This window comes from Schistocerca gregaria, chromosome X (genome assembly GCF_023897955.1).
Source record: "Schistocerca gregaria isolate iqSchGreg1 chromosome X, iqSchGreg1.2, whole genome shotgun sequence".
Lineage (NCBI taxonomy): Eukaryota > Metazoa > Arthropoda > Insecta > Orthoptera > Acrididae > Schistocerca > Schistocerca gregaria.
This window is the reverse complement of record NC_064931.1, coordinates 574,776,686-574,802,849: the sequence shown is the minus strand read 5'-3', so window position 1 is coordinate 574,802,849 and position 26,164 is coordinate 574,776,686. Positions and strand designations below refer to the sequence as shown.

The 26,164-nt window shown below is 41.1% G+C and overlaps 1 protein-coding gene across 6 annotated transcripts in view; it reads left to right on the top strand.

Moving 5' to 3' along the window:
* LOC126299619 (plasma membrane calcium-transporting ATPase 3) overlaps positions 1-26,164 on the top strand; it is a 1,680,486-nt gene that overhangs the window by 1,568,845 nt on the left and 85,477 nt on the right. For all 6 annotated transcript variants that reach the window (XM_049991660.1, XM_049991657.1, XM_049991658.1 and 3 more), the window contains 4 exons: positions 16,302-16,470; positions 17,251-17,445; positions 20,308-20,534; positions 24,456-24,591. In XM_049991660.1, the coding sequence (XP_049847617.1) occupies positions 16,314-16,470; positions 17,251-17,445; positions 20,308-20,534; positions 24,456-24,591 (715 nt within the window). In that variant the 5' untranslated portion in view covers positions 16,302-16,313. The remainder of the gene's footprint in view (positions 1-16,301; positions 16,471-17,250; positions 17,446-20,307; positions 20,535-24,455; positions 24,592-26,164) is intronic.

The window sequence follows — 26,164 nt, the reverse complement described above, 5'->3', positions numbered from 1 at the left end:
GTCCCACATTCCCAACTGTCCACAACCTACATTCTTGATGTTCCTAAAGGATATTTGCCCATCCATTCAATTCTTCCTTAACAGTTATCTTCATATAGTTAAAGACTACCCGGCCATTGACCACCTCCCGAACTCTTACGGGTATCGTCACTTTAGTTGGCGCGAGTATTAGGATGGCCATATCACTCAAAGTTCCATCTTCCCCTACTCATCCAGGCCAATTCGTCGGCCTGGACACCGTAATTACGTCAGGGTCACCTAAGAGGTTTCCCCAACACTAGTCCGGTTCTGGTAGCCATCACCATGAGATGGACTCATCGCTCGTGCTCTGTACATTGGTCAATCAACATATTGCATCCGCAGCAGAAGTTACAACAATGAACCAACTCCCAACGTATGAGCACCTTCCATTGTTGTTTAGTTTTGCGGAAATTTTTTACTGTTTTCAGGCAGTTTATTACAATTTTTGGACAATTTTCTCCCAGTTTCCCAAATACTAACAATAATGCACAGAGGTGCGTTATTTAAACAAATACATACTTGATACATAACAATGTAGGAATGTTTCACTGTAAAGTGCTCGTCCTTCCACTATCATTGTGCTAAAACCAGTTATCAGCGCATGATGTCACTATGAGCAGAGTAGTGGACTTCTAGAGAGGGACGTAGGAAAAAGAACTACTCCACTTCCCCCAAGTTTAAAACTATAGCCCACTGGTGCAGCTTCAAACAAATCGCTGTCATGTATAATAGCAGGATTGAAATGGGAGAGGTAGGAACAACTTAAATATTATGCGACGAGTCCTGCATGTCAGTCTCTAGTGTCTTGTGCGCCTCTCCTGACAGCCGGCAGTTAACCGCGTAGCTACAACTCCTGTACCGTGATTCTTGCTCCTGTACCGTGTTTCTTTTTTTTTTTTTTTTTTTTTTTTTTTTTTTTTTTTTTTTTTTTTGGGGGACTGCTATGGCTTCTCGTCAGATCGACGCTGTAAACCGCACTGTAACTAGCGGCTCATTGCACATGGGTGGCTCGCTGTATAAGCAGTTATGTCACCTCACATGCTGGGAACAATAGACGTCTGTCTGTCACCACACAGCCCGCTGTAGGAACAGATACTCGTCTCGTCCTCCTCCGTGCAGACCACCAGAGGCAGCTGCCGCTAGTCTAATTCCAAAATTTGAAAAGTTATTTCAGTCTTAGCGATCTATATTCTGCATAACTATCGGATCTGAAGTATCCGAACACCTACTAACGGACATTAATACGGGTCCACTGATGGAATCACAAGCTGTGCTTAAAAAAGAAAATCGTGACTGGCGAGGTTGGCACATAAAAAACTGGATTTGCGAAGAATTTGACGTTTCTTTTCGAGGTTTTGGAGTGTAATGTTCTCTAGGAATCCGGTCACGATGTAGCAGTAACGTTCCATTTGGACCAGGCTCATTGAAGAATTGCGCCCGGCGGGCGCAAGGCAGTGTGTCGTTAGCGTCGGCGAAGGAGTTGCGGAGACCGCACTACACTGCGCTGCGCTGGACTGTCCCGCAGTCAGATCCAACGTAAATAAAGTAATAGAGGAAGCGCACCTCCGTGAAAGATGTCGATGAGCAGTAAAACAAGCAAAAAATTCACTGTTTCGGTAAGAACTGGTGTTCGTATGGCAGAATTACTACGCAAAGCTTTGGAAAACAATCTCCAAAACAAGAATTGAAGAACATCTCAATTGTTTTCTGACCCACAGGTACATTCTGTTAGTACTGCACATGCACACTCGTCATTATGTACAATAGGTGTCTTCTGAAAAATACAGGGCGAGTCAAAAGACCTTTGACACCTTCATAAGTTGGAAGGTTAAAGGGAAAATTGAAATGTGATGATGGAAACATAGATTTGATGTGGGGCCGCAACTTTTGGAGTGAATGTCATTCATGGCCGCCATCTTTAAATCCACCATTTTAGATTCAAGGAAGGGGATATATGACATATCAAGTAACACTTGCTTGAGCTCTGGAATTTAGTGGTGTAATTTTATTTTTGTATATCTTGTACAGTTTGCAGGTTATTAATGTTCAGTGTTGGGAAATTACCTTCATACCGACTGCTACAACACATGTTCTACGTGTTGTCCATCTCGTGCAATGCACAACTGTAGTCGCCGCAATCACTCTGACTGCACACGGAGGAGAGTGTATCCTGCAATTTAGTCACAGGCGTGTTGTATGCATTCCTTCAGGTGTCTCAAATCACGGATGCTCTCAGCATACGCTATATGCTTATGATGTCCACACTGACAAAAATCAAGGGGCGTTAAGTCAAGGGATCTGGGCGGTCACTCCATGGGAAGACGGCGACCAATCCAATTCCCTGGCAGTTGTTACTCCAACCATTCACGGACACAAATGCCATAGTGTTGAGGGGCTCCATCGTGCTGAAAATAAGATGGGAAAGAGCCGTCAACGTTCAGTGTGGAAGGGAACACAAGGTCCTACAGCAGCATCAGATACTGTGGTGCAGTTACGGTGTTGTAATTAAAAAATGGCCCAATGATGCGGGTGTCCTATGTGCCATACCATCACCTTCGCTGGACTATGTTCTCAAATTGGAGCAACTCAGTTCGGATTTGCGTCACTCCAGTATCGACAGTTACGTCGATTAACCTCCCCGTTTAAAGTGAAATACACCTCGTCGCTGAACATTGTGCCCTTGGCAAACGAAGGATCTAGTTCGTGTTGTTCAGTAGCCCACAGGCAGAACTCCAACCGGCGATCAGGGTCATCCTCGTTAAGTCGATGTTGCATCTGCAGCTTGTAAGAATGCCACTTATTGGTGTGAAATATCCGGACAACGGAGGTTTGGCTTATTCCACATGCCCAACGACGGGTACTTCGTTTAGGACTTTCCACAAACGACGCAACAACAGTGTGTTCCCGTAAGAGCGTGCAAAAATTTAACGGAACATAGAGAATGCTCCACTGAACAATCTGAGGTAGGGAACCTGGGGTCGGAGAAGCCAGCGTAAAGAGATGTAGAAGTGAACTTGGCTGCCGCTTTGTCTAACATCACTGTTTTCCAGCTTATTTAAAACTAACATGTGCACAAGTTTCCACTTACTCTGATGTTTATTTACATGTACGATCTTTATTTCCTGCAAGAAAACAAGCTTCATTACTAAGACATCAGGGTCGGCCGTTGTGGCCGAGCGGTTCTAGGCGCTTCAGCATAGAACCGCGCGACCGCTACGGACGCAGGTTCGAATCCTGCCTCGGGCATGGATGGGTGTGATGTCCTTAGGTTATTTAGGTTTAAGTAGTTATAAGTTCTAGGGGACTGATGACCTCAGATGTTAAGTCCCATAGTGCTCAGAGCCATTTGAAGGACATCAGGATGCAGGTTTCGTTTACTTCACTTGTACATGTGGTGCCTCTGTTGTATCGTATTTACATTGTCCAATGACTGAACGTACTACCAGTCAACGACAGACCCATCAATTATTCAGTGCTATTCAGAGATGTACAATACATGAGGAGCAATACCGGTACAATTTTACAGGACTGACTGACATGAACCTCGTGTGTGGGGGGAAGCACGTTTCAACGCTGTCGCTGATGAAAGGCTGTACAGGGAACGATTTCCTATCAGGCACCATCCGTCACGACGAGTGTTTCTCTCGATCGACGAATGCGGGAGACTGGTTCATTGGAAAGAGGAAACGAGGAACGCGGCAAAATGAGGAACCACGCACATACCTGATTTTTGAAGAGAGGGTGCTGCAACGCGTTGCAGCGGACTCTAAAAAAAAGTACTACTCGTATTGCACGTGAAATGGGCGCTGGAGATAATTGCGCGAGACGAGTAGTCCACGATCAACAATTACACCATATCCCCCACAGCGAGTTAAGTACGTTTCGCTGTGAATATGTGGGCCGGCATTGTAGGCAACTCATTGGGCCACATCTTGTACCTGGCCGTCTGAATGGCCACCTGTACTTCAGGTTCGTGCAAAAAGTTCTGAGTTGCTGGAGAACGTACCGGTCACTTTCCTTCTGATGACGTGGACATAACATGACAGCGCACCGCCTCACCTCAGTGTGGATGTCCGCAACCATCTGAATGCTTCACTTCCTGGTCGCTGGATTGGAAGAGGTAGTCCTGTTCCATGGCCTGCGAGGTCACCTGACCCGACTCCCCTTCATTATTTCCAATGGGGAGATCTAAAGTCACTTGTGTGTGAGACCCCAGTTGATACGGAGTTAGAATTAATTGCCAGAATGGTAGCTGCCGGTGATGTGTTTCGAAACACACCAGGGAAATTTGTCAAGGTGTGCCAGAATCTTGTTTGCCGATGTTGTTTGCATTGAATTTGATGGCCGTCAGTTTCAGCTCATTTTGTGTGGTATAGTACAAATGGTAAGTTCATTATGTCAGTGATGGTATTTGCAATTAATTGTAACTAATACAAATAAAAAAGTACATACACTCCTGGAAATGGAAAAAAGAACACATTGACACCGGTGTCAGACCCACCATAGTTGCTCCGGACACTGCGAGAGGGCTGTACAAGCAATGATCACACGCACGGCACAGCGGACACACCAGGAACCTCGGTGTTGGCCGTCGAATGGCGCTAGCTGCGCAGCATTTGTGCACCGCTGCCGTCAGTGTCAGCCAGTTTACCGTGGCATACGGAGCTCCATCGCAGTCTTTAACACTGGTAGCATGCCGCGACAGCGTGGACGTGAACGGTATGTGCAGTTGACGGACTTTGAGCGAGGGCGTATAGTGGGCATGCGGGAGGCCGGGTGGACGTACCGCCGAATTGCTCATCACGTGGGGCGTGAGGTGTCCACAGTACATCGATGTTGTCGCCAGTGGTCGGCGGAAGATGCACGTTCCCGTCGACCTGGGACCGGACCGCAGCGACGCACGGATGCACGCCAAGACCGTAGGATCCTACGCAGTGCCGTAGGGGACCACACCGCCACTTCCCAGCAAATTAGGGACACTGTTGCTCCTGGGGTATCGGCGAGGACCATTCGCAACCGTCTCCATGAAGCTGGGCTACGGTCCCGCACACCGTTAGGCCGTCTTCCGCTCACGCCCCAACATCGTGCAGCCCGCCTCCAGTGGTGTCGCGACAGGCGTGAATGGAGGGACGAATGGAGACGTGTCGTCTTCAGCGATGAGAGTCGCTTCTGCCTTGGTGCCAATGATGGTCGTATGCGTGTTTGGCGCCGTGCAGGTGAGCGCCACAATCAGGACTGCATACGACCGAGGCACACAGGGCCAACACCAGGCATCATGGTGTGGGGAGCGATCTCCTACACTGGCCGTACACCTCTGGTGATCGTCGAGGGGACACTGAATAGTGCACGGTACGTCCAAACCGTCATCGAACCCATCGTTCTACCATTCCTAGACCGTCAAGGCAACTTGCTGTTCCAACAGGACAATGCACGTCCGTATGTATCCCGTGCCACCCAACGTGCTCTAGAAGGTGTAAGTCAACTACCCTGGCCAGCAAGATCTCCGGATCTGTCCCCCATTGAGCATGTTTGGGACTGGATGAAGCGTCGTCTCACGCGGTCTGCACGTCCAGCACGAACGCTGGTCCAACTGAGGCGCCAGGTGGAAATGGCATGGCAAGCCGTTCCACAGGACTACATCCAGCATCTCTACGATCGTCTCCATGGGAGAATAGCAGCCTGCATTGCTGCGAAAGGTGGATGTACACTGTACTAGTGCCGACATTGTGCATGCTCTGTTGCCTGTGTCTGTGTGCCTGTGGTTCTGTCAGTGTGATCATGTGATGTATCTGACCCCAGGAATGTGTCAATAAAGTTTCCCCTTCCTGGGACAATGAATTCACGGTGTTCTTATTTCAATTTCCTGGAGTGTATTACTGTGGTTTTATTCAAGCTTGTTTCTCCGACCCCCCAGGTTCCCTATCTGATTGTCAGTGGTGCATCCTCTATGTCCTCTTAAATTTTTGCGTGTTCTTACGGGAACAACCTGTATAAATTCAGCCATCCTCCCATCGGACATCAAAACGTACATTGACATGGAGCTGGTGACGACACTGCGTGGAATTCCACGTTCAACTGCAATGCGAAGTGTGAAATGAACAGCCCGTCATGTCAGGTACACGCTTTGTGGATAGGAACGTGGCCAATGAGATGCGGCATTTTTTACGTCACAAGCAGACCTGAGGAGACGCCATATTGTATGGAATTCACCGTGTGCTTAGCGACTTTTAATGTGCACGTGGTATGGCTATAAACTGTTAAAAAGCATCAGCACATTCTCTCGAAAACGCGTCAAGGTACGATTTGTTAAAATGCAGTGACAGGAAACCATACATCGGTAGTCGAAGGCTTCCCACATTTAATGCCTTTAGTGTTGTAACTTGTGTTCTCTGAAAGTATACCGCTCTAGTGCCACGGCACAATAATCCATCAAAATCGCTGTTTTTTTTTGTAAATTTTGTCTCAAATATCAAATTATGAAATTTGAAGATGCAACTGTCATTGTCAGCGATATAACTGAGGTGTTGTAGCCATGATGCTGTAATGGAGCTAGTAGAATCATGAACTGTAAAGAGAGTTGGCAGATTCACGTGTAGTTACTTAAAAATTTTTCTGTCCTTTTGTTTACTTATTAATTTCATAGCAGTGCTATAAATAATGTATTCGCTGCAATTCTCGTTGCATAGACCAACGACTGGAATGGGTACCTATGGACCAGAGATCTTATCGTGAATATTGGTCTAGGTCAGAAGCATACATACATTATACACTGGAGGTTTTTGTTATGAAACTTCGTATGAGATATATGTCCACTTATCTCGTTGTTTTATGGACTGCCCAATGTTCGTATCTTGCTAGCTAATATCTTCCTCCGTGACGGCGAGCAGCTTTGAAAAATCTCCTATTGCATTCGAATGAAATTACGAAACGAATCCCAGTCTTGAAATCCCTCTGAAGTACGCTACTTCAGAGTGATGGTAGTAAATACAACATTGCGAGTATGGACATTATACTTCAACGATGGTCACTTGAAAACCGAAAATGGCAAGGAGATTTGATTGAGTTTATAAATAATTAGTAAGTCAGTAGCACACGAGACGGCTCCGATGCGATCCTTACTACCGACACATGTCCAATTTTTGTATCGCTTTCTTGTTTGGTCTTAATACTTCTGGTGACACCGTCTCTGACGTTCGGTTCAGTTTGCATGCACAGTGGGGTGACTAAGTTCAATGCTTATCAACTCACGAACGGCGCAACGTATCGAAGTTTTTAATAAGTTACTTCTCAGCGAAGCCTACCCTGAAACATCCTTCCGGGCTTTTCAGACTATTTCTGACCACACTGTATAATCATTAAACATTTTCTGCTAACTCTACCCTTGTACTTCTGACAATACATCCCTAATTAAATGTAAACTGTACAGAACAGTCGGAAGTATACTTACCATCAGTGTCTCCTCATGTTCAAACTATCACGGAAATTAAAGTGTGTGACAGTAATTTGAAGTTGTAACAAATGTGCTAATGTGTTAAAATGAAAGTTAGCGTCATTCAACGAAATTAAATTGTTGTTGTTGTCTTCAGTCCTGAGACTGGTTTGATGCAGCTCTCCATGCTACTCTATCCTGTGCAAGCTGCTTCATCTCCCAGTACCTACTGCAACCTACATCCTTCTGAATCTGCTTAGTGTACTCATCTCTCGGTCTCCCTCTACGATTTTTACCCCCCACGCTGCCCTCCAATGCTAAATTTGTGATCCCTTGATGCCTCAAAACATGTCCTACCAACCGATCCCTTCTTCTAGTCAAGTTGTGCCACAAACTTCTCTTCTCCCCAATCCTATTCAATACCTCCTCATTAGTTACGTGATCTATCCACCTTATCTTCAGTATTCTTCTGTAGCACCACATTTCGAAAGCTTCTATTCTCTTCTTGTCCAAACTAGTTATCGTCCATGTTTCACTTCCATACATGGGTACACTCCAAACAAATACTTTCAGAAACGACTTCCTGATACATAAATCTATATTCGATGTTAACAAATTTCTCTTCTTCAGAAACGCTTTCCTTGCCATTGCCAGTCTACATTTTATATCCTCTCTACTTCGACCATCATCAGTTATTTTACTTCCTAAATAGCAAAACTCCTTTACTACTTTAAGTGTCTCATTTCCTAATCTAATTCCCTCAGCATCACCCGATTTAATTTGACTACATTCCATTATCCTCGTTTTGCTTTTGTTAATGTTCATCTTATATCCTCCTTTCAAGACACTGTCCATTCCGTTCAACTGCTCTTCCAAGTCCTTTGCCGTCTCTGACACAATTACAATGTCATCGGCGAACCTCAAAGTTTTTACTTCGTCTCCATGAATTTTAATACCTACTCCAAATTTTTCTTTTGTTTCCTTTACTGCTTGCTCAATATACAGATTGAATAACATCGGGGAGAGGCTACAACCCTGTCTCACTCCTTTCCCAACCACTGCTTCCCTTTCATGCCCCTCGACTCTTATTACTGCCATCTGGTTTCTGTACAAATTATAAATAGCCTTTCGCTCCCTGTATTTTACCCCTGCCACCTTTAGAATTTGAAAAAGAGTATTCCAGTCAACATTGTCAAAAGCTTTCTCTAAGTCTACAAATGCCAGAAACGTAGGTTTGCCTTTTCTTAATCTTTCTTCTAAGATAAGTCGTAAGGTCAGTATTGCCTCACGTGTTCCAACATTTCGACGGAATCCAAACTGATCCTCCCCGAGGTCTGCATCTACCAGTTTTTCCATTCGTCTGTAAAGAATTCGCGTTAGTATTTTGCAGCCGTGGCTTATTAAACTGATAGTTCGGTAATTTTCACATCTGTCAACGCCTGCTTTCTTTGGGATTGGGATTATTATATTCTTCTTGAAGTCTGAGGGTATTTCGCCTGTCTCATACATCTTGCTCACCAGCTGGTAGAGTTTTGTCATGACTGGCTCTCCCAAGGCCGTCAGTAGTTCTAATGGAATGTTGTCTACTCCGGGGGCCTTGTTTCGACTCAGGTCTTTCAGTGCTCTGTCAAACTCTTCACGCAGTATCGTATCTCCCATTTCGTCTTCATCTACATCCTCTTCTATTTGCATAATATTGTCCTCAAGTACATCGCCCTTGTATAAACCTTCTATATACTCCTTCCACCTTTCTGCCTTCCCTTCTTTGCTTAGAACTGGGCTGCCATCTGAGCTCTTGATATTCATACACGTGGTTCTCTTCTCTCCAAAGGTCTCTTTAATTTTCCTGTAGGCAGTATCTATCTTACCCCTAGTGAGATAAGCTTCTACATCCTTACATTTGTCCTCTAGCCATCCCTGTTTAGCCATTTTGCACTTCCTGTCGATCTCATTTTTGAGACGTTTGTATTCCTTTTTGCCTGCTTCATTAACTGCATTTTTATATTTTCTCCTTTCATCAATTAAATTCAATATTTCTTCTGTTACCCAAGGATTTCTAGCAGCCCTCGTCTTTGTACCTACTTTGTCCTCTGCTGCCTTCACTACTACATCCCTCAGAGCTACCCATTCTTCTTCTACTGTATTTCTTTCCCCTATTCCTGTCAATTGTTCCCTTATGCTCTCTCTGAAACTCTGTACAACCTCTAGTTCTTTCAGTTTATCCAGGTCCCATCTCCTTAATTTCCCACATTTTTGCAGTTTCTTCAGTTTTAATCTACAGGTCATAACCAATAGATTGTGGTCAGAGTTCGCATCTGCCCCTGGAAATGTCTTACAACTTAAAACCTGGTTCCTAAATCTCTGTCTTACCATTATATAATCTATCTGATACCTTTTAGTATCTCCAGGGTTCTTCCACGTATACAACCTTCTTTCATGATTCTTAAACCAAGTGTTAGCTATGATTAAGTTGTGCTCTGTGCAAAATTCTACTAGGCGGCTTCCTCTTTCATTTCTTAGCCCCAATCCATATTCACCTACTATGTTTCCTTCTCTCCCTTTTCCTACACTCGAATTCCAGTCACCCATTACTATTAAATTTTCGTCTCCCTTCACTATCTGAATAATTTCTTTTATTTCATCGTACATTTCTTCAATTTCTTCATCATCTGCAGAGCTAGTTGGCATATAAACTTGTACTACTGTAGTAGGTGTGGGCTTTGTATCTATCTTGGCCACAATAATGCGTTCACTATGCTGTTTGTAGTAGCTTACCCGCATTCCTATTTTCCTATTCATTATTAAACCTACTCCTGCATTACCCCTATTTGATTTTGTGTTTATAACCCTGTAGTCACCTGACCAGAAGTCTTGTTCCTCCTGCCACCGAACTTCACTAATTCCCACTGTATCTAACTTTAACCTATCCATTTCCCTTTTTAAATTTTCTAACCTACCTGCCCGATTAAGGGATCTGACATTCCACGCTCCGATCCGTAGAACGCCAGTTTTCTTTCTCCTGATAACGGCATCCTCCTGAGTAGTCCCCGCCCGGAGATCCCAATGGGGGACTATTTTACCTCCGGAATATTTTACCCAAGAGGATGCCATCATCATTTAATCATACAGTAAATCTGCATGTCCTCGGGAAAAATTACGGCTGTAGTTTCCCCTTGCTTTCAGCCGTTCGCAGTACCAGCACAGCAAGGCCGTTTTGGTTAATGTTGCAAGGCCAGATCAGTCAATCATCCAGACTGTTGCCCCTGCAACTACTGAAAAGGCTGCTGCCCCTCTTCAGGAACCACACGTTTGTCTGGCCTCTCAACAGATACCCCTCCGTTGTGGTTGCACCTACGGTACGGCCATCTGTATCGCTGAGGCACGCAAGCCTCCCCACCAACGGCAAGGTCCATGGTTCATGGGGGGAGGGAAATTAAATTACTAGTGGAAAATTATCGTTTTACCCAACTGCACCTCAGTTATTCGTTAGTTAGAGAGGTAAACCGTCGAATTTTATAAGACAATGTCTTGTTTCTGGAAACATCCCCCAGACTGTGGCTAAGCCATGCCTCTGCAACATCCTTTCTTCCAGGCGTGCGTGTTCTGCAAGGTTCGCAGAAGAGCTTCTGTGAAATTTGGAAGGTAGGGGACGAGGTGCTGGCAGAATTGAAGCTGTGAGGACGGGTTGTGAGTTGTGCTTAGGTAGCTCAGATGGCAAAGCACTTGCCTGCGAAATTCAAAGGTCCCGAGTTCGAGTCTCGGTCCGGCACACAGTTTTAATCAGCCAGGAAGTTTCTATGTCCATAGACAGCAGGTTCGAATCTAACCGGAAAGAACCTTCTAACTTATTTGTGAAACGGTTAGACAATCCTCTCGTATGAAAACCAAATCACAGTTACAAAACTTCACCACACCGATCAGAAACAGAATATTGTTTTTCCCTTGCTGTTTACATGCGCTTGTATTTGCAATTGCTGTTCACACAAGTAGCGTTAAAAAAAATATTTTCTAGTTAACTTGACCACACACTTTTTACTTTATTAGAAACAATGTTTTTATCTTAGCACTGTCTGCTTAGTACTTCTTGGTTAAACTTTGGCAGTTTCATCACCTTACATAAGATGAACTAAGTCTGTTTCAGACGCTAACGTTAGTTTACACTCACAAACATCACAGCCCTTACACGTTCGTGTCACCTGCATGTTGTACACGCTTTAAATCTCTCCGTATGTCATCTTCCTATACCTTGTGTACTGTAAGTGTATGGTTGATACCTGCACTACGAGCAATGCTTTCCAAGAAAGTGAATTGTTCGTTCGGACAGTAAAGGTATTTGTCCGTTTCTCAGACAAAGACTAAAGCGAAGTTATATATAATACATCCCACAATCGAAGCAACTGCTACAATCAGTACTCGCTAATGCTATTTTCGTATTTAATGTGAAACTTTTAAAAACACGTAGCCTTTCCAGGATTCGAGCATCTGCCCTCTTTAACGGCAGACGAATGCGTTATCCGATGCGCCACGGAACGCCTGGCAAAGGCAGTATCTCTGCCGAGTGGCTTCCACACAGGAAATCAGCACTAAGTTTTGCCAAGAAAACTTTGAGCTTTGGGTCGTTGCTCATGTCTAATAGTCGACAAGCTAGTTATAATATACTGACCCATTTGCAGAAGTTATACAATTCCTTAGTTTTGAGCGAGCTTAATGATGTCGCAGGGAGCAGGGAAAAGAATGTTCGTCGTTGCGCAGCCGTTGTAAATGGGTGAAGGATAAACGCATCAACTTCCACAAGGCTTACACTATCAGTGTTCACAAAATTCCCTTCTATTGTTACTTACAATCTGTAATTGCGCTTTCCATCACTACATAGCTAAACTGTTTCTAGTAAAAGCCCGTAATAATCTCATAACCTCGGCTGACGCTCCTGAAAAAAAAGTATAGCTTTATCTTAATATATTCCTATCCTATGACGTCACGAGTGCATCAGCCAGTAACAGAACGTTTTCGATCAGGCCACCGAATTAAAAATTAGTCAGAATATTGACCATAAATGCTATTTAAATGTTACAATAAATAATAATAATCTGGACCGTATTTTCAACATGAGAAAACAGCCAATTGAAATACCACTCCTAAGAAACAGTGTAACTTTCATGTAGCAACCATGTACGTCGTACTTCACAACTTCTGTCTCAAAAAGGATTGTTTAATTTAGAATGCTGTTTATGCATTTATCCACCAAATACCCTGTGCCGATCATAATACCGTTAAATTTTGTGGAATGAATGGCGTTGCCGGCCTCTGTGGCCGAGCGGTTCTAGGCGCTACAGTCTGGAACCGTGCGACCGCTATGGTCGCAGGCTCGAATCCTGTCTCGGGCATGGATGTGTGTGATGTCCTTAGGTTAGTTAGGTTTAAGTAGTTCTAAGTTCTAGGGGACTGATGACCTCAGCAGTTAAGTCCCATAGTGCTCAGAGCCATTTTTTGAATGGCGTTACAAACGGTTAATGCTCAGTAAAATCTGAAAATCGAAAGTACAGATAATTTCAGTGAATGACAAAATCACTGACGGATTTTGCAGGTGACTATTCGGTTGGATCGTTTGAGAAATCACGTAGGACAATTTATTTATAATGATCATAAAAGAATTAAGTGCTTGTCTCAAATGGTATGTTCATCAACATTATACTCCCTTCTGTATAACAAATTCACTGTCAGTAATTAATGTAAGATATAAACACGGGCCAACGAACGGTACGAAGTGCTTAGGCGTGCACAAAATGAAAGTGGTAAATGTGGACGGGAAGAAACAAAATATCGAGCTTCTCAAATAGCAAAGTTAGTTAAATTCTAAATAATTGCTAGATTCTGAAAACAAACATTTGCATGTACATTTATTCAGTAATTAAATCGGGCTTAGTTTTTCTGGTGTAACATATCGCACATCAAATGCGCAGAAGCGACCAGGGAGAATGTGTGCTCATGCTACCATAATTTTACCAACATTACAATTGAGAATTTCAGTTCATCCACAGATTTGATAGGATGGTGTTTCGGAGGAAATGTTCCCTCATAAAGCTAACTTCATTTTATGTATTGTCACGTAAGTCGTGCTTAGTGCCAACATTGCTACAAATAGTTAAGTGACTGGACTGTAGGAAAACGTTGGTATTACTGTGTGCGTTACCATTACGTTTTTCGCGTGTTCAAAGTTCGGCAATGTTTCGAGGAGACTGTTTCGGTTTGATAGCTTGCTGAGCTTCGTTAGATCTCATCGCTTCTGGATTGTGATTACTACTTTACCAGTATAGATATGTGAGGGAAAATTGATGTAAATAAAAGTAATTTTAAAAGTTGGAGAATTTTCGCAGCTTTGTGGCCAGGAGAAACTTACTCTCTGAAAAAACTACCGAATTTAAGTACTGTGCAAAATATATTAATATAAGAAATAGTTTGTGAACATATAAAAGTGATACTTATAAAAATATGATTAGATATTTGACTTCACGTTGCCTGTTACTTCGGAGGGAACCTGCGTAGACCAAAATAAGAGTTAAGGACATAAACCACCGAAGTATCAAAATAAACATGAATCTTCAGCTGTTCGTGTCCAGAACTGTCACTTTTTTCTGGATTGGTCAGCGTAACTGCGCAGTTGACTAGTGCATATATATATAAAGTTATGGTGTATAACAATAAGTTAGGCATAATAGATACGTGTGAAATATTTTAATAAAATTTTTTTCTGTTCTTTCGACTAATCCTAAGGGGGTCATGATGAACTGAATCAATCATCAAACACACATGTTTCCATAGGAATTCGTGATACAGGGTGCGACGATCTTCGATGAGGTAATTAAGTGTTCACCACGATCTTGCCCTATCCGATGACGTCGGTGCAGAAATGTTTTTTTTACTTTGGAAAGAATTTTTTATTCGCAAGAAATTTTATGAAGTAGGAAGAAAGAGAAGTAGTGATGGATAAGTCTTTAGTTAGCGGTTGATTGACAAACTCGCATCACCAAAAGACAGAAGGTCAAAACTCCCGTATAAGTGTAGTTGTTAAATAATTTGCCTTTTTCTACACTACACTAAGGTTTCAAGAGGAAGATAGTTCATGATTTAACGGTATTATTTGTGTGTGCTTCTCGTGTTTTTGTAACTGCATATTTGCTTCCCTTGACTTTCTAGGAGGAATACTGCTTTCGTGTCACCTGAATTTTTATTAGCTGGTTGCGGGTCTGCTTCATATGAGAAATAAGCTCTGTATACTCGCTTTAAACTCGCCATCGGGTCCTGCTCCTGTCGTGTCCGTACTCACCATATCTGTAGCCCGGATACTTCGGCAGGCTCCGCCGCTGCCCATTCATCTCAGAACTCGCCACTTGAAGTGTCTTGCCGGCTACAAGTGGTGTATACCAGCCAGGAAAGAAAAGCGAGTGCACGAGTTCGAAATTTAACTCCAAGGACTGCATACGCAACCGTTGGGCATGACCATAATTATATGCCAGCGGTGAATGTTGTACTCTACAATGACTGTTTCGCAGTGAATACTATTCTGTTCTTACGGACAGGCAATGTTTAGAAGACTTACTATTGAATCTGTATACATTTTAGACATGTTTCCAAGTCAGTGACGACAGGACGCGAGGATGAAGGGTAATCTCTAAATGATGAGCTATTATTTTGATAAATTTACCGACTTACTTGAAAAAATTAAGGAAATAAACGGTAAGTCATACGTCTTGCTATTAGTCTACAATGTGTGTTACTATGACCAGAATAATACACCAACAGCGCCATTTGACCGCAGGGACTTCTCATTGTTGTGTGTCCTGTTTTCGTCTGACAGCACTCGTTGTCTCATGGTGGAGGTAGAATAAACAAGAATACAACATTTTGTTTGCATTGTACGAACTTCTTATATATCTGAAGAGTGGGCTATAGCATTTAATATTTTTCCAGATTTCTTTCCTTCTCGTCAGGACCATATTTGCTATTCAATACACTATATAACTTGATTTTCGACTTCGTTAGAGGCAATTTGCCAGGATGCCTGTAAGTACTGACGTAAGGGCGGCGCCTACGTATCTAATGTATGAAACCGTCCACACAAGACTTGCACTAGCGCCATTTCTAATAGCTAGTGACTACGTATTTGATTTAACTCCGTGAACTATCATCCTATTCCAACATTGTGCTTTCTTGTTGTTAGTTGTCTGATACGAGTTCCTACGTGTGATATTAGCCACATCTTTTCGAAAAGGCGTATTCTGAAGTACCATTTTTTGGGACCACATGTTAAGAAGTGAGGTGCCGAGATAAAAAAAGTAATTCCCTGCTGAACTTCATTGCAAAATGTGGTGCATAACCCAACTTCAAGTAACATGGTCCACCACTGCGATAAATAAGCTGTAATGTGTATGCAGAGGAATAAATTTCACCTACCTCAGCCCCATATGCAGCAGGGTTAGTCGAATTATCATCACTTCTGTTTCTTCCTCTGGATTATTTTGAAAGTAAGCTGTTCACCTGTATTGTGTCGTTGGGCGTACATCTAAAGCTGTCTAGCACTTAAAAATAGTAGTATCGCGTACATTTTCCACTGATTATTCACACACCTGTCATTAGTCCATTCGTGACGCACTCACTGCACAGTGGCGGGCCATGATTTCAGATGGCGCCGTTTCAGAAACTGATATATTAGGGTGGTTAAGAAGTGACGTGTGCAGAGCGTGTGGCGTGATTGTTGGAGATAGTATTATCAAATCTTAACTTCACTTCCGGTGCAGCAATGTACTGCTGGGTTCGGTGAGTTAGACTGACTGTACTGCATGGTATTTTTCAGACGCAAACGAAGATGGCTACTATCGACGGGCGGCCGGCGCAGTACGGCATCACGCTGAAGCAGCTGCGTGACCTGATGGAACTGCGTGGCCGTGAGGGCATTGGCAAGGTCAACGAGCTCGGCGGGGTTCAAGAAATCTGCAGGAAGCTCTACACCTCTCCCAGCGAAGGTCACTTTCCTGTAACCACATATATACTTCCTTAATGCCAGTGTTACTTGGTTGCAGGACTCTCTCTCTCTCTCTCTCTCTCTCTCTCTCTCTCTCTCTCTCTCTCTCTCTGCCGCCGCCCCTTCCCCCCCTCTCCTCCTACCTGTACCTCTGCTTACCCACGCCTACGCACCGTCCATATAGAGGGATTGCTGGGCCGTTGACTGCACTAAAGGAAACAGAAAAGAATAGTAGTAATAGACATATTATTCATAGTTACGACATGGGTAATACAGCACACTTCAAGGGACATAGTTCTGAAGAAATTTAAAGCATTTTTGCACGATCCTTGATTAGTAATACATTCAGTTATGTTTACTACTCATTTTTAAGTTTTAAATGATTATTCTGCAAGACTAAAATTTCTCAAGAACAGCTTACCATACCATATAGGCTATGCACTTTTATATAGTGCACACATGGTACGGTTTGTGTTACTTTAGCCTATAATAAATGTTGACATAATAGTTAGTTAACCTGTTCCTCAGTAGATTTGCATGCTGTCTCTCTTTTTAGTAATTGCAAAAAACGTTTGTTCAATACATCATCCCTAAATTCTACCTCTTTGTTTCTAGCCTGTGTTACATCTGTCCAGCTTTCCTTTTCATTAAAAACTTAGTTTCTGCTTTTCATAGGAATTGTCACAATACTGCTGCTGAGTAAGGGAAGCTGTTTGTCTTGTTTCTTTGCAAATAATTTAAACTACTTCATTCATGTTACTAATTAGTTAGTGTTTTACAGGTCTCAGTGGATCAAAGGTAGACATTGAACACAGGCGAGAAACATTTGGTTCAAATGTGATACCACCAAAACCACCTAAAACGTTTCTGCAACTTGTTTGGGAAGCTCTTCAAGATGTTACTCTTATCATTTTGGAGGTTGCTGCTTTGGTATCACTTGGTCTTTCTTTTTATCAACCATCAGATGACGGAGCTGGTAAGTGAATTTTCTGTAACTCTTAACACATGAAGCAGTTAACAGCTCCACAATGCATGCTTTCACTTAGTTAATACCATGATGCCATTTTCTTTGTTACCCGTATCTGTCCCCATTCTCTGTTACGGTAACTTGCCAATAAACGGCTGGAAAAACAGTAAGAATTTCATGAAGGTTAAGGGTCTAACTACATAATGTGAACCCTGAATGTAACGAAATTTTAGGACAATGAAAGTGTTTTAAGGATGAAAATTTTGGTGAAAGAATAATCAGAATAGCTTTGATATAAACTTTATAATATCAACATTTATGCCAGTCAGTAATTTAAAATTTTTCCTGCCTGTATATGTTTGAAGCATATAGACTTATCAGCTACTTTCCTTAGATGCTTAAAACTTTGTGAACACATTTATGACATTGTTATCTAAAAAGTAGACTAAAATAAAGTGATTTCAATCAATAGTTTTTATACTATAAATACATAAATTAGACAGTCGAAATTACCTTAATTTTTTATAATTAATAAGGGTATATTTTTCCTCCTGGTGATTTTAAGCTGCTGTTTGTTGTCTACTTCTCTCCAAATGATAGCCTGAAATATCCCAAAATATTTCAGACCTCTAGCTCAAATAGTTTTTTTTCCTTGTATATAAAATAAACATCAGAAAATTTGTTTCTTGGGAAATTCAGTTTAAAGTACATTTCATCTGTTACTCACCTCTGTTGTTCTGAAAACCCTCCAGTTGCCTAATATTCTTGTTTTGTGTGTTTCTCATCTTCTATCTTCCTTTTCTTGCTCCTCTTTGCTATTCTGGCTTCTTTAGTTGCCTCAAGAAGCCATTTTTTGCCTTTGGCAACTCTCAAGGAATCAGTTATCATCGGTGCTTGTGTCATATTGAAACTAGGATCTAGTCCCAACAACTGTAAAACATCACACCTGCTAAATGTTTAATCATTAAACCAAAATAACTGCATCTAATACACCTAATCTCATGGTATTGAAACCAACAAACACTGTTTCAGGCAGATGTTACCATATCACATGGTTGAAACATTATCATTTTGTGTCTTTCCATGTAAGCACCGTGACATCAGTTTAGTGTCACTTAGCTCCCTGTATGTGGGCTTAATTGCTTCCAATACCTAAAATGGCCGGGGGTGATGGTGTGCATAAGTCTCACCATTTTCTGTTGCTTTTTTGCATCCATGCTAGGTGTCTACACCGCTGTCAGAGAGAGCATGCTGTGGATGGTCATCCATAGAAGCCTAATGGAAAAAGGTAGCCCATACTGCTTTCTTCATGGCCTTAATATTGTCTCGATCCCTTTTTATGGCTAAACGATAATAGAGCTGCAGTTTGTCCACCTCTTCCTCTTTTGGACGTGACCAACACAATATAAGTTTTCAATTTTACAGTTCTTCCATAAGGCGTATCTTTTCAAAGTGGTAAAATAATGACGACGCCATTTGACATCCGACCGCAGTGGAAACACGGTCGTTGCTGCATATCGATAAATATTTAAATTTGTTTATAAAGATGTTCCCAATGTCTGAATAGATTAATTTAACTACCATTTTGTTCACAAAACTCTAAATATTGATTCAAGACAGAAAAAAATTAAATTTTTGAAGCAGATTCACTAGCAATTGACCTTAATATTTCCTGTATGGAATGTCCTCAGTTGCTGGTAATACCTTTCCTTTCCGATCTATACTACCAGTTTCTTAACAAATAACTCTGTTGTACATATAATGGGGGAGAGAGAGAACCAATGTTCAGAAAAACATTTCAGATTATAGCACTTAAGTCTCTCCCCAAACTTCATTCCATAGTAACAGATGTGCATTTGTTTTGAACATTTGTTCTGCCTTTTGTCTGTTTTGCAATGTATGTTACTACTTGTTTTGTATAGAGTGAAAGGACTTAATGCCAACATACTTTCTAAATCTTTTTCTGTGTTGTTCTTAATGTGCCTACATGTTGCTACCCACTATTTGAGATACTTTGGTTAATGTCTCCAATTGATTCTTGTTTACAATAAACCTTGTGGGCACTGACATGCAATGCAGTCTCTGCTTTTCAAATAGCACAAATTACGCCTCAGTCCATGCCTTCAGTGCATTTTTTTTGCTGAATGGTTTGTGAGCAGTGAATTCCTACTGTGCAGTTACTTCCTATAGCACTCAGTTTTCCTTTTCAGCCAAGTGAAATATTTTGAAAATTAAAAAACAGTGATTAAGATAAAACATTTGGTGCTACCATTTCTTACTCATTTAGCTTAGTGTGATGGTAATTGGTCAGATTATTTCAGTATCCGTGAAATTCACGTAAACTGAAGTTCCATTTTTTGAAGTTCTGCAGTTTTGCTAAGCAGGAGTTAATTTTGTATGTTTATGGCTTTGGTAGTGTGGTTCCATGAGAGATTAATTGTACTCTGTCCTTGTAATTCGGTCCCCCCCCCCCCCCCTCTCTCTCTCTCTCTCTCTCTCTCTCTCTCTCTCTCTCTCTCTCTCTCTCTCTCTCTCTCTCTCTCTCTCTCTCTCTCTCTCTCTCTCTCTCTCTCTCTCTCTCTCTCTCTGTGTGTGTGTGTGTGTGTGTGTGTGTGTGTGTGTGTGTGTGTGTGTGTGTGTGTGTGTGTGTGGGGGGGGGGGGGGGGGGGGGAGTAGATAGTAGATTTGCAGTTAATGCCTCAAGTAAACATAGATTCCTTCTCCCCAATAGTCTGTACATAATTCCATGTAAACTTAATTCTTATTTTTTTTCTTGTTAAACAATTGTTTCATGCTTTAAGGCACACTTCTCATTGGGTAACAGTCACCATTTTAAATTAATATTGCTAATTAATGGTATTAATGTTACAGCACATTTTGATGAAGATGAAGCAAAACATGGCTGGATAGAGGGTTTGGCCATTCTCATCTCTGTAATAGTAGTCGTGATTGTGACAGCATTCAATGATTACACAAAAGAAAGACAGTTTCGGGGTCTACAAAGTAGAATTGAAGGTGAACACACATTTTCTGTGATAAGAGGTGGTGAAGTTAAGCAAATTTCTGTTGGTGATATAGTTGTAGGCGACATATGCCAGGTATGCTATGTAATTGATTTATTAGTTGTTGAGAACACTTTTCATGTTACCTAGCTTTTTAAGCCTTAACCTTACTTCATATAAATCTGGATAAAGTGCTAGAACAAAAATATTACACAAAGTTGTAACTTTTAAGTAGACCTAATCTGTTGTAATAAAGGTTTGCAAGCAAATTTACCTGAGACATGAGACACTTCATTAAAAATTTTAGTTAAAAGCTAAGTACAGATGTGCCTATCTTGTTGACATTATATTAAAAAGGATTTACAACTACTGTGTTGACTAAACACAACCCACTTTTTATACTTGCAAGTATAGTGCAACTGCTGCTGCTGCTCCTCCTCCTCCTCCTCCTCCTCCTCCTCCTCCTGCCAATCCACTCAGTTTAAATCTGCCTGCTTGTCATTTGTGTTTGTTACTCTGTTTCTTGTGAACTGCTGTAAATTGTTCACTTTCTTGTTTTCTGCTATACCTACTATTGATTCCATTATGTATGTTACAGCTATTCTTAAGTGTTCTATCCCATATTGAATGTAAGACTTCTTAGAACATCTGTATCGTAATGAATGGGATATAAAATATGTGGGATGCCAGGTTAGATGTAAGATGGGGAACTGACAGCCCTGATTTTGTCAGGATAAATAAATCAGTTAATAAAAATAGGAAAACTTGAGTGTTGGACCCACTGTAAACAGTACAGTAGTAATCAACACAGTGGTTAGAACCTCTGTCCTCCACGAGTTATGGTGGAGGACATGAACATGAAACTGAACCATCAGTTTAATGTGAAATGTGAGTGAAGCTGTAGTACAGTTTTTTTTCTTTTACAAAGAGGTCAAAATAAAAATGTCAGTATCCACTGCTGCACTAAAAATTTTTAATAGTATGTTGTGCTCAAAACAGTTAACAAACTCTTTAATATTAGACAGCACATTATTGCAATGTTGTCTCCTATTGAGGACTGCACCTGTAACTATAAAGGCCATTGTTGTCTTCCCAAGGCTAAAATTCTTGTCATTTACTAGAGAAGAAAAGTTTCTTTAAGCAGTGTGTCATAATAATTCAATCTTGATTAATGATAACTTCGTTTTTTATTACTTGCATGTAAAAAATATTTTAATGATGACCCACGTGAACAGCTAAGTGCATTATCTTGCCACTTCCAATTTTTGGGGAGGTGAGACTGCACTGGATCAAACCCGCCCCATAGATTAACGGTGAGGGCTGGTGAGCCACATAGCCTGAAAGTGGTTTGTAGGTGGTTTCCCATATCTGATGCGGTACATACCAGGCTACTTCCCACGTCTCATCTCAACTGCTCATGTAAACAGGTCCTGGATGGACTTCAGGCACGGTGGGGACATGAAAAAATGCCCAATTATCTGAAACTGTTGTAGATTACTGTTTAATTAAAAACCGTTTATGGTACTTTTCATTACAAGTAATTAGATTTAGGACATGTAGGGCTAATGGAAAAATAAAAAGTATATAATTTTTAGGCTGAGTAATGAGGACGTGTGTTGCCTAAGCACTGGTCGTGGTGGTGGTGTGGGGCAGGCGGCAGGGAACTGATACACCACTTGCCCTCATCTCCCACTCTAAAGTTTGTAAACCTGAACATGAGATTAGCTGTAGACATGTACAGGTAGAATGATTGTGTCTGGAAGTTCATCTAACCCCCAACGGTCACTCACTAACATTGACAAAATATATGTATATAGTGATGCTGACCTCATATAGTAACAAGAAAAGGCAAGAAAGAAAAATAAATTGAATAATGGATCTTCTTTATACAAAACTATGTTGTCTTATCACCTGGAACATAGTCATTCACGCTAGCACTCTGGAAGCAATGCAGTTTCACTTTTTCTCTGGGAGTCTTGAGCCCTGTGGAAGGGGAAGTGATAGATTGCACAGTTTAAGATGTGTTGTCCACTGCATTATGAAGTGGACCAAAGTTGATACTATCAGTGATAGTGGTGTCAGAATTTACAGATAGCTGTTGCAATTCAATTTGTAGTAAGTAAACATGATAGTGCCAACTTGGAGACACACAAACCCAAGGAAAAATGTTAGGAATACTAATGCAGTATGCTTCATGAAGAATGATAACTGTGAACATAATTATAACTAATTAAACTTTTTGCAAATGAAAAAAATGCAATGATGTATATGTAACCACAAAGTTAATGAGTAAGCTAATCATTGGTCTTGTGATGCAGTGATGAAGTGCTATGCAAAAGTGAGAAACAAATATACAGTGGAAAAAGGTGAAATTGGTGCAGAATAGTTTCCTGTTTGTTCTGTAATAATCTGTTTGCTTTTCTGTGCATAAGATCCTCAATGCTCGAAGGACAGTTTTCTTCCACTGTCAAGATACAGTCATTAATAAAGTAGTCTTTCGAAAATTATTTCAAATTGACACCACTCTCAAAAAAAAAAAAAAATTATAACTGATGCTCAAAGGAAAGTATGTTCCCAGATTATCTACTTCCTGCAAGTATTCGGATATCTTCACAAAATCAGTCAGTCACCACAGCTTACCCAACTAAAATTGCAATTGCTGTGAAGCTGTTCCATGCTATAGTCATTTACAAAATTTACCTATTAGTATTGTATATTAAGTGGTATCTTTCTTACTTTGATAGACGGATTTTGTCTTTTACTCACCATTAAAGTGTTTTTCGTAGTCTCCTATGTGATTCATGGCGTAATCTCAGTGCAAATTGATTTTTTTTGGTATTTTTTATATTTGCTAGATGTTTCACACAACCATATAACCACATATTGTAAATAGATTCAGATATTTGCATATCACATTAAAAACAATTACCATTGAAGGTCTGCTATTGGAGCAACTTGAGTTTTCTGCCATCTCATAGTGCACTTGTAACTGGGACTCCTTACACTTCCTGTTACTCTAATCCATCACTCTGTGTGCATTGGAATGCTCTGTACTCCCAATCAGCTACACCAAACGGCCTGATGTAAGATGAGTTTTGTAACTGTTGTGCCAGATAGTATGTGCTATTTTATGTGCTAAAAGTGATGATTATTAAAACTCTTGCACTTCATTTCTTCTTTTTTTCTTTCACACATTTTCTAACACTTCTCATTATTAAACGGTGCAGTTATTACATCCCACTTTCGTAATTCATGTGTGTGTACCATAACTATAGGTTACATAAAATTTCTTAACAATATTAATATCAGTTTCAGAGTAAACAGCATATATTCCACTGATCATTCCACATTACTGGTGAAAAATCTCGTATCTCATATCTCTCTCTCTCTCTCTCTCTCTCTCTCTCTCTCTCTCTCTCTCTCTCTCTCTCTCTCTCTCTCATATAAAACAGTGACCTAAAAACAAAAAATTGATACTACTGTGACAGACATGGTGTGTTCTCTACAGAATTGTAGGGTTTCCATGGTTTTTGTGTGGATACTAAATCAGAATAACGATACTGTCTGTTCACTTCCTGTCTCATCTGTTCTCATCATATAATTTAATGTTCTGGAGGGTTTTCTTTAAGGCAAACAAGGTTTAATTCAATTTGATTTATGCTTTATTGACGCCAGGACTCATTTGAAACACACCAGTAACAGCAGACTATTCCCTCTTCTACAAAATTCTCTTTTTCTATTCATTCTTCAATCCTGTTGGGCATATGGATAAACAGTTTTGAATTATCAGGACATTTCTTATACCAACATAATCTGTGTGGGAGACCAAAAAATTTGACATTTAAATGTTAAAATAAACTGGAACACAACCTAAAATTGTCAGAGAGCAGTTTTCAACCCAGAATGTAGTGTGTTCGAGAAAATTAACGTGAGCCACCAGTGGTGGCATATGTCTTGTCAATTGCATTTGATAATTGCAGTTGAAACCAACAATTATAAAAATGTTTAAATTTACAGGTGAAATATGGGGATCTCCTTCCAGCAGATGGTATTCTTATACAGAGCAATGACCTTAAGATCGATGAATCTTCGTTAACGGGAGAATCAGATCATGTGAAAAAGGGAGAGTCATTTGATCCCATGGTATTATCAGGTGAGACATGAACAGTATACTTTGAATGGTGGTGAAACTGTAATACAATACTTCTTCTTAAAGGAAAATATAAGTTGTGTTCTTGGTGCTAATTGGAAATGGAAGTGTTGTATTTGTTGCAGTAGAGAAACTCATATACCAAAAGACAAATGGAATATGCATGAAAGATCATTCGGGCAATACCTAGTATTGAAGGTGGACAAAAGCATAGAATTGTCCACCTATCGACCATCAGAATTACCTCAGAGGTATACAAAAAGTTTTAGAGAGAACTTCAGTTAGTTAATACACTCACTCCCCAATAGTGCCTTTATTGTAGGTTGAGACTTCTAATGTCCAACAGTTGATACGGATAGTTCTTTAAATGGTAGTTGTGACAATATATCCTGGGAAATACATGGTGTAGAACTCTGCTTCCACCATTTGCCAATAGGTGGCGACAAAGATAAGTAGCAATCAAAAGAAACAGATCACAGACATCAGGCAGTTAGCTTGGACCTCAGTCAACAAAACCTCATTCAAACATTAGTCGGTTTGTGTCTGCATCATAAAGTTGTTCGTGATTGAAAATGTCAGTTTACGAGCCTAATTCTCATCATTTGTGGGAGGTGTTACTGTTTTGTTTCAGTACGAGGAAAACAGTGGTTGAGTCTCATCAAATGCTCTCAAGTATATATGGTAAGGATGAAGGATGCTATTAGTGAAAGAACGTGTCATGAGTGGTTTCAACACTTCTAGAACAGTGATTTTTAACGTCATAAACTGGCAGGCTGGTGGAAGAGACAGTTTTCGAAGACTCAGAATTCTAGACAGTTGAGTGAAGACTCGTGTCAGACTCGAGAAGAATTGGCACAATTAGTGGGAGTGATACAGCAAGCCGTTTCAAAACTTCTCGAGGCCATGAGCGTGATTCAGAAAGAAGGAACTTGGGTCCCATGTGAGCTGAAACCAAGAGATGTTTAATGGTGTTTGTGAATAGTTGCTTCAGAAGCAAGAACGGAATGGATTTCTGCATCGCATTGTGACCAGGGACAAAAAATGGGTTCATTATGATAACTCTAAATGCAAAAAATCGTGGGGATATCCCCGCCATGCTTCCATGTCGACTGCCAAACTGAATATTTATGGCTCCAAGATCATGCTCTGCATTTGGTGGGACCAGCTCGGTGTGCTGTACTATGAGGTGTTAAAACCAAGTGAAACAATCACAATTGCTCATTATCAAATACAGTTAATGTGTTTGAGCAGAGCATGAAAAGACAAACGGCCACAATACAGCGAGAGGCGTGCTAAAGTGATATTGCAGCGCTACATCGCTCTATCCCACATATCAAAAGAGGTCAACACATACTTGGAAATGTGAAAATGGGAAGTCCTACCCCACCCTCCATATTCTCCAGACATTGCTCACTCTATCACCTGTTTAGACCAATGGCGCATGATCTGGCTGACCAAAACTTCCGATCTCATGCAGAAGTCACAAATTGGATCGATTCATGGATCGCTTCAAAAGATCAAAAGTTCTTTCGATGCAGGATTTGTACACTGCCCGAAAGATGGGAGAAAGTAGTGG